The following is a 9,130-nucleotide window of genomic DNA, read 5'->3' as shown; positions in this document are numbered from 1 at the left end:
TAAGAACAAAGAGATGAACAAAATAAGCAAGCTTCCGCCATGCTGGAGTGTAAAGGTGCCAGGTATTGTTGTTGAAGTACAAGGTGCTATGTGAAAATCTACAGGGAATCCTGCTGCGCTTCCCCGGAGAAGCGACACATGAGCAAGGAGCTGACGGATGATGCCCAGGAGTTGGCAAGCCAGAGTGGGCGTGGAGAGGAGGAGTATTCTAGGCAGATGGAACAGTGAATGCAAAGGATCTGAGCTGCAAGAGTTTGTGATATTCCAGGTGGCTGGAGAAATGGCTTGGGGCCAGATCATGCAGGACCACATGGGCTGCGTGCAGAATTTGAGAAGTTCAAGTCACCAGACGTCTAAAGAGTGGTGGGCACAATCAGAGTGGTTTTTTAAAAAGACTCTAGCAGGGGCTGGCCCATTGTGTTTAATTTCACACACTCCATTTCAGTGGCCCAGGGTTCATGGGCTGAGATCCCAGGCATGGACCTACACACCACTCAAAACCATGCTCTGGCAGTGTCCCACATACAAAATACAAGAAGACTGGCATGGATGTTAGCTCAGGGCTAATCTTCCTCAAGCAAAAAGAAGACTGGCATCAGATGTTAGCCCAGGACCAATCTTCCTCACCAAAAAACCCAAAAACAAAAAAACAAAACCCTGCCAAGTGGTGAATGGCCTAGAGTGAAAGCATAGACAAGTTAGGAGGCCCTCCTAGCCATGCAAGAGGAAGACAAGATGAAGGAGGGCTGGGCTGACAGTGGCAGCAGAGGGCCTAGGAAGAAGTTGGTGGATTCGCAAGCTACTGAGGAAGTAAATCACCAGGGCTTGTGATTAACTACAGGTGGAGAGATGGAGGGGGAAGTGGCAGTACCTGTCAGGTCCCCACTCTGGTCCATAGCCCCTCACCCCCCACCAGCAGGTTAGTGCAGGGCACTGAGGTTAAGGCACCATGCTAAGTCTTATCCTATTGAGCGATGGTTGCTAAGCCTCAATTAGAGGAGTCAACAGAGGCTTTCCTTTGACTTTTTTCAGAACGCCATGACATCTGCATGCCACAGCTTGGCTCACCCACTTACCAAGATTCACCTCCAACAGCACAAGCCTGCAAGTTCCTGGTATGCTGTACTGTCTGCTCACTAGGCTTGACCGAAACTATCCTTGCTCCTGCCCAAGGGCCTTGAAAAGACATCTTTCTCACAGCCAGACTCTCCAAGACAGTGAATTCTAAAGTCCTCCTCACTGTCTGTGGTTGCCTCATTGGCCAATGAGGCCCCCATGATGGGGCACGATTGCCCAGCCGAGGACAGGACTGCTGCTGCCGGGAACCAGGCTGGGGACGGAGATGCTGCACGTGGCACTTTATTCCTGCTTCTGATATGTACAGGTATATACAGTTGGTGTGAGCCTATGGTACACTATTTCACAAAATTATCTTACATCCTCTGCACACTTCTGGGCAGGGAGCGGCAGATTCTGCTCCGAATGGCCCACGGATGGTGGAGGAAAAGGACGCTTACAGGAGCCACCCCCTCTCTGAGGACATTCTTGGGGGCTGCCTGCCCCTTTCCCCAGCACTGAAGCCCTCCCTCGGACCATCTGGGCCTCCCACCTACTCTCAGCACTAGCTGCTTCCAAAGACTTTCTCTTCGAGTGGAAGAACACTTGTGGGGGAAAGAAGCACTGGCCATGGCCCCCACCCACCCACAGCGGCAAACTGACCTCTGATGCCCAGAGCCTGACTGATCCTATTGAATATCAATAGCAAGACCGGATCGCCCCATCCTCTGACCCCAGCGCAGCCTGGCCTCATGGGGCGCTAGCATGCATCTTCTCCAGGCAACCCGTCCAGAATGTGACCAGGCGGTTGTCGCGGTTGATGCAGAAGTCCGTGAAGTCCTTCAGGAGCCGATCAGCAAACTTCTCGTCCCCCGTGGCGCTGGAGCGCCACGTCTTGGTCAGCATGGTGTTGTAGGCCCAGTTGTAGCCCACCCGCTCCTCGCAGAACATGTTCTGGTTGGTGGAGCTGGTGGAGTTCCGCCGCCGCCGCTGCTGCCCTGAGAACTTGCGCTTGGAGTAGGGCAGCTGTAGGAACACTGTTCCTGAAGAGAAAGAGGACTGGTTCGCAACCACCAGGTTCTGCCACCACAGGCTCAGTGCACAGGCAGAACCCCTGTGCACAGGCTAGGCCCCTCTCAGGGTTCACGTTCCTGCCCCAGGGGCCCACCTGGCCGTGTTTTGCCCCGAGCACCTCACCTGTAACGTGGATGTATTGAGGCTTGTTCTCAGCGGGGAAATTAAAAGCAGAGGCAGAATATTTATCTTGCACAAACCCAAACCTAAGGTAAGGACAGGAAGACACACTGATTAGGGCCTCCCTAGCTAAAGCAACAGGGGAACGTGGCTAACCGGACTCTCTGAAGGCCTGGGCTAAAGGGATCTAGAAAGCTCTCTTTCAAGACGGAACAAGCAGGCTGCTTTTTTTCGCCCTCACCACTTCCAGCCAACCCTTTAATGGCGCATCAGATCTCCACCCCCACCGCCTCCCAGCCCCGCAGCCTCCGTTCATCTCCACAGTGGCCAACAGCCCTCTCACCTGCTGTCCCCTTCCTTATCTAGCCTTCATCTCTGCCTAACCACCCCCTCCCTCCTGCGCCCCCCTAGCCATCCCATCAGACCCTCCCACCGTGCCCACTCCCATACTTGAGGCTGTCAACTCCTCCAGGGAAGGGTCCTCATCTTAATTCACCTTGGCCACCCCTCTCCCTCCTCACTGTTCTCCCACACTAATCACAAAGTAGATTCTCAATAAAGGCTTTGAATTGAAATGGAATGTATCTTAATTGAAATCCTTTTCTTAAAAAGTGAGGAACACCAGTCTGGGGCTCTCCGCTTCACCGTGTTCTGGAAATGGGCAGGAGGAGCCATTTTTCATCTATGGCTTGTTCCATTCCACTTCTCGTCTACGGCTTGTTCTATTCCTGGTTTTTCTATTTCCATAAGGCACATTTATTACAGCTCTACCTGCTAAGTGTGCAAAGGACGTGTTAACAGATGTGGCTCCTGCCCTGAGTCTGAGGGGCTTATGTAATGAAGGCAGGGATGGAGGCAGAACTAAAGGAGGTAAAATGCCTGTCTCCTTTCCTGGACTGAGTTCCTCAGGGAGGTGCTGTGTGGCATCCTCTATAAAAGCTGCTGGCTTTACACTGGCATTCGATAATTATTTACTGGAGAAGACATGAAGTCAGATATGCAAATTAAATGGAAGGCTAACAGGCACTACAAGCTCCGTCATCTATAGACTGATTCTATCATGTGTGGGAACGGCTCTGGATTTTGCCTTTCTTCCCCTCTACCTTCCAGTCAAGGCTATTTATGTACTCAGCATGGATTAGCCTGGCCAGATTCTTGCTTCCTTCCTTCCTGAAGTCACCAGGAAAGGCTTTTATTCTTAAAAAGGCAATTTAACCACATGGTCCTTGGCCCCCTCACTGTCCACTCAGGCAGCACATGAGCCAGGATTGCAGTGGGGGTAGGGGGGCTCCAGTCCCTGGGATGGGATGTACTAATCTCATGCCAACTGCCCAAAGATGGAGGAGGAGCTGGGGAGCCATGGCAGAGGGGTCCAGGGAAGCTGCATACTTTTCTAACTCTTTCCTAGATGGACCTTATGGGCAGCCTAATGTTTCATTTCAGAGTCACATTCCCACCTGGAGTCCACTCTATGCAAAAGCTACATATTGAACAACTCTTCCAGACAAGGCACTTTACTAGGCCTTGTGGAAGGAAACAAAAATGAGAAAAACGCATACCCTTGTCCTCCAGGAGCCCCTAAACTAGTGTAACAGATGGACAGAGTGCAGTGGGAAAAAGGGAAGGAGGGATTCAGACTGGAGGGACCTGGGAATCCCAGTGGAGCAAGACTGACAGGTGTAGAAGGGAGTGGGGGCTTAGGGCGAAGGTGGGGGAAGGGGTTTAAGTGGGGAAGTGGGAGGGGGCTGGGTGGGGAGGCGGGAGCAGGTTTAAGCGAAGGGACACACAGCAGAGCCCTGTGCAGTGATCCATGGGGACTGGACAGAAGACGCGAGGAAATCAAAGGTGGGAAAGCAGGCTGAAGAGGAAAGGGCAATATTTTAGAGAAGACATGACTGGGATCTGGACTGAGGTGGATCAGGAAGAGGATGCTGTGAAGAAAAAAGCAGATTTGACAACTACAGGTCATGTTCTGAGTGATATCCAGCCAGCAAGGTACAAGAACTGCTCAATGGCGTATGAGGTAAGCAGTGTCAGACCCGCCTACGAACTCGTCAGTTGGCTGGGGTCTTCCTAATAATAACTACTGTCTACTGAGGGCTTACAAGGTGCCAGGAACATCAGAGAACCCTCCCAAAACCCCTGCAAGAGGTGAGAAAACAAAGGTGGAGCAGTTCCAGGACTTACTGATGCGTCCCCAGCCAGACGCTGGTGGAGGCAGAGGCGAATCAGGCCTCTCTGCTGCCCACATCATTGCCTGTTTCTGCCGACCACTGCACTCCCCATCTTCTGCCCTGAATCAGCACCTTCTCCTACTGGAAGGAGGAAACTAGCTGCCCTGGCATTCACCCCACAGCTTTTACTAAGCATGGAAGCTAGGTCGTAGCTTTCTATGAAGAAAAGGGCAGAATAAGGTCTAAGGCAGGGTGGGGATCACTTGAGTGAGGGGAGGCTGAAGAGTCTGGACTTCATCCTGAGGCTGTGTGGGATGGTGGGGGTGCTAACAGTTGAAGACACTTGAATGAGATGATATGACACTCAAGAAGGTGCAGGAGAGGAGGTGAAGCCAGAACAAAGGCTTTGTTTTCACCATGGTTCACGTGAAGCAGCAAGTGGACGCTGAGTTAGTGATGTTCTGGAGACCAAGCTGTACTGGCCTGAAGGGTAGGGAGCTAAGCCTTGGAAAGGTTTTCCCTGGCGCACACACGAGGTGCCAGTGAGTATCTACTGACTCATCTATTGCTTTTTAAGTATTTATTGTCTTTTCAACATGTGTCAAGGGGCTCTTGACAAATTTTACAGTTTTTTGTCTCATGTCATCTGCGGGATAGCTTGGCTCAGGGTCTTGGAAGCTAAGGAGGGAGCTCTATGCTCTCTCCTCAACTGGACGAAGAAGGATTTGAGGTTTGAAAAACAACAGCTACAGGAAATGGAGAGGTAGTGCTTATCTTTGAAACCAAGGCAAAGGGTCTCATCAGAGATAAGCAGTTTATGTGTCATTGGTGGACTAGATCCATTTCTCCAGAGATGAAACAAACCGGGTTTTGCTTTGGTAACTGCTATTCAAGACAAATACTGATGCCTTCCCACCATTCCCTTTTGCTAAGGGACAAACCTGTGTGCAATGGCTTCCTGGAAAAGGTGCATTCGATCCCAGTATGTTTCTGGTTCAAAGCCTGAAGGGAAAAAAAGAATAAATGCCGAGTTATGATCCCAAGCTTTGTAATTCTCCCTAGGTCTGGCTCTCTGTACCCTTCACTGCTCTTGGCAGTTCTTCCCCCTTGAACTCAGCTCAGCTTTTCCACACCATCTGCTTTTGGAAAGAGCAGCCTCCACCCCAAGGAGGGACATCCTAAAGAAAGTGAAAGCCATGTGTTCCCACCATCCCTTCCCCCAAGCTCTATCAGGATCTAGACAGGGGATGAATGAGTCCTTGAGAACCAGTGTGAGGTACCAAAACTTGATGTAAGACTCATTTTAGTGACTTCCTATTGCAAAGGTGGAAAGGAGCATGACATTAAAGTACAAACAGAAAACAGGCTTTAAATGCATGTTACCTGCTTCTAAGGAGCAAGAAAAAAAATTTTTTTTATTACTAATACTCCATTTCCCTTCAAGGAAAGGCAACATTACAAGCTCCATTTTAGGGGTGAGGAAATTTAAGCAAATATAAAATGAGTTTTGGAAATTTGGCTGGCTGGGGAGGGGAGCCAAGTAGACAAGTGTCCTCCCCCATCGCCCACTTCATTGCTCTAGCTTCGCTGCTTATGCAGGGCTGGTGTGAGGATCAAGAGCTGAGTGAGGAGGTGGGAGGGCTGAGGCAGCCTGTCACAGCTACAGGCAACAAGCCAGGGCTGCTCTCAGGGCTGAGGGGCTGAGGGTTGGGCAGCAACTGCACAAGACACCCCCCAGACCAGGGGTGCCTGTGATGGTTCATTACTCCCTCCACATTTGCAATTTTCTATCAAGGATAGAGTCGAGGATTCTGGGCAACTAAAGAACAAGAAAGGAAAAAAGACTTTGACTTTAATAGGAAAAAGCACACAGACACAGCAGATTCTTGTCAAATTTTTAAGATTTTGAATTTACTGTTATCAGAACGGGAGATAACAGGAAGAGAAGTGATACAGGGGCAAGAAAATCGATTTTTAGATTCAAGTCCTTATTCCTTTAAACTAGGACTCTGTTCTTTCAGCTGTAACCATGGCAACCAACAGAGGATGCTGGTCGTGAAGACTGGGTTACAACTGGCAGGGAAAACCATCAGCTCACACAAAAATGTCCTCCGATGCCAGCCCTGCCAGCAATCCTGTGCTGTTATAGTGAAGGTGGAAAACCTCGCAAGAGTCTTTGGATGGTGTGCTGTCCCCTCAACATACTAAAAATAGCAGCATGAGGCAGTGCCCGGCCTAGAGTCGTCAGATACGAACACAATCATCTGAAATTTCAGGACTGCAAAAATGGTTGTCTCTCAGCCACAGTGAGGTTGAATGAGAATGTGTGTGCGTGTGAAGAGCATGCTGTAAACTCCAAGGATCACGGACTCTATGGCCTCCAGTGGCTCTGTGGGGCTCGCCTAGAACCCCAACTCTCACTTAAAAGATTGTGTCTATACAAAAATGTCTTCCACGATGTAAACAAACAAAGAACACACAGACAGGCCCCTTGGAACAAAGCTGTTTAAACCATGGAGGCAGCCTGTCATAGGGAAAGCTCAGGAACACTCAGCTTGACCCCCTACCCCAACCTGGCGAGACCTCTCACTCCCAGCTGGTTCTCTGCCAACAACCATGACACAGACTTACAAGGGCACCGGGAGAAAGCATCTCCTGTGCATCAGAAGTTTTTTCTTTCACATTTATAATTCCTATATCTGAGAACTCAAGAGTTCCTGATGTATTATCGGTAGCAACTCTAGCTTTTCGTTTTAAAAAAGATCATCTGTGAGCTCATGGAAAGCTTTGTAGCAGCTATTTATAGGCTCATTGCAGCGAGCACTTGGTGATAGAAAGTTACATGCTGTGTGAAGTAAGCTCGTCCTTCCATCTGTCCTAAACCTGCCCTCAGAGTTCTGGTGGACTAGGGTGGAGCAGCAGGGCGGGGTCGGTCCCTGTGTGCTTCTGTTCCACGGACAGCCCTGTTCCAGGGGCAGGGCTCTGATCAGGGTCCTGCTGTTCTCCTCTGAGCCTCCTCCTGCTCTGTCTTCTTGAGATGTGGGACTCGAGCCACATGCAGTGTTCCAGGTGCTGACATGCCACAGCTTTGCACAATAGGACACTGTTTCCTGTTTTGCTTTCAATGCCTCCCTTTTTTGGCCTTTTTGCATGAACAGCAGATTCAAGCCTCCTGTGAGGCTCACATTCCTGCAGGCCAAACCAGTTAGGCAGGAGCACAGAAGGGAGAGTGTGGGGACAGTACCAGGCTGCTTGTTATTTAAAGAGTAGAGCGTCTTCTCCCATCCACCATTCCACCCCAGGCCTTATGAGGGTCTTCCTGAATTGGCAAGGCAGCTCTAGCCACTCCCATTTTAAGACTAAGGAATTTGAGGCTCAGAGACATTAGGTGACTTGTCCAGGGTGCCAGCCACTAAGTGAAGAACCAGGATTAAAACCCAAATCCTTTCGGCCCCTTTTCCAAAGATTCCTGTTTTTCACTAGCTTGTGTGGATTAGATACCTAGAGAGGTGTCCTTGGGGGAGGGAGTCTTACTCTCTTTGCAGACAGAACCTCCAGAGGGGAGTATCTCTTACTGTCAAACAGGTGCTCACTGCCCTCCTTCAGCAGGCAGCTGATGTTGAGTGGGATGAAGAGCTGGGCTCGAAGTGGATCTCCATACAGGTAACTGGGCAGCGCAAAGGGACCCTCCAAAACCGGGACCAACAAAAAGCCACAGGAGGTGGCTTTTCGATGCCAACCCTGGACCTGGTGGAAAGCACAGAAACAAACAATGTCATCTCCAAGTTCATTTAGACAAGAGAAAATACTTCCCACGGAGTGAACATGCCAGAATGGAAGCATGCATAATGATTGGCATGTTCATTTATTAATGTTCACTGGCACCAACCAGTCCTGGGCAGGAAAAAGTGCAGTGTAACCTTCCGATGAATTCTCAAGAAACTGTGAGTTAGCACACAGTTCCTTTTCACAGCTCAAGCTTCTGCAACCTCAGTGTTTCTTCGGGGAAGAGACTGGAGAGAGCTATTTCTTGCCTCTTCAAACCCCTTCTCATTCTATAGGATGTTGGAGGAAGGTCACGGGATATAGGTTAAGTTCTTCTAATTTTGTCCTTTATCAAAAATTTACTAAGTCGAAAGTATCAAATAGGAAAACAATCCACTGAGAGGGACGTGACTCAGGGAGGAAGATGACTGTGGTGGCCTCTGGCCAAAAGCGATAAGCCCTGACCTCGCGGAAGGAGAGCTGCTCTCCGGCAAACTCCCAAAAGCTGTCTGTCCAAAGACTGACCGAGAATGAAAGTTACTGGGGTATAAAGACAAACCTCCCTACCAATAATATTTTCTTAGGGAACCGTGGCAATTTTCCAGGTCTTAAGATACATTTTTAATCATAAAACTAATGTGTATATATATTTTAAAAGCTAATGCATATGGCTCTGGCACACAGATGATATTTGTGACAAATATTATTCCAAAAAAATACAGTTTGGGCCATACGTCAACTTAAACAGGTATGATTATGTTAAAAGTCGAAAGGGACCACTCTTAGCTTTTCTCCCAGGAAGACTCATAACAACCACCAAATCACTAAGATCTCTGTTTGACCAAAATAACTTCTAAGACCTAGTCAACCACTTTTTTATTTTATGTAATATTTATCTTAATAAAATGTGATTTATAACAAACTTAGACATTGTCTTAATA

The 9,130-nt window shown here is 49.0% G+C and overlaps 1 protein-coding gene across 18 annotated transcripts in view; it reads right to left on the bottom strand.

Annotated features, from left to right (window-relative positions):
• Positions 1-1,343: 1,343 nt before the first annotated feature.
• DEPDC5 (DEP domain containing 5, GATOR1 subcomplex subunit) overlaps positions 1,344-9,130 on the bottom strand; it is a 117,205-nt gene continuing 109,418 nt past the window's right edge. For all 18 annotated transcript variants that reach the window (XR_011505446.1, XM_044775527.2, XM_044775530.2 and 15 more), the window contains 4 exons: positions 8,000-8,171; positions 5,366-5,426; positions 2,254-2,336; positions 1,344-2,099 (listed from right to left, as the gene is read on the bottom strand). Coding sequence is in view for 17 of the 18 variants with exons in the window: in XM_044775527.2 (XP_044631462.1) it covers positions 1,807-2,099; positions 2,254-2,336; positions 5,366-5,426; positions 8,000-8,171 (609 nt within the window). In the remaining variant the exon portion in view is untranslated. The remainder of the gene's footprint in view (positions 2,100-2,253; positions 2,337-5,365; positions 5,427-7,999; positions 8,172-9,130) is intronic.

Source organism: Equus asinus, chromosome 8 (genome assembly GCF_041296235.1).
Source record: "Equus asinus isolate D_3611 breed Donkey chromosome 8, EquAss-T2T_v2, whole genome shotgun sequence".
Classification (NCBI taxonomy): domain Eukaryota; kingdom Metazoa; phylum Chordata; class Mammalia; order Perissodactyla; family Equidae; genus Equus; species Equus asinus.
Note: the sequence above shows the minus strand (reverse complement) of the source record. Positions and strands in the feature narration are given on the sequence as shown.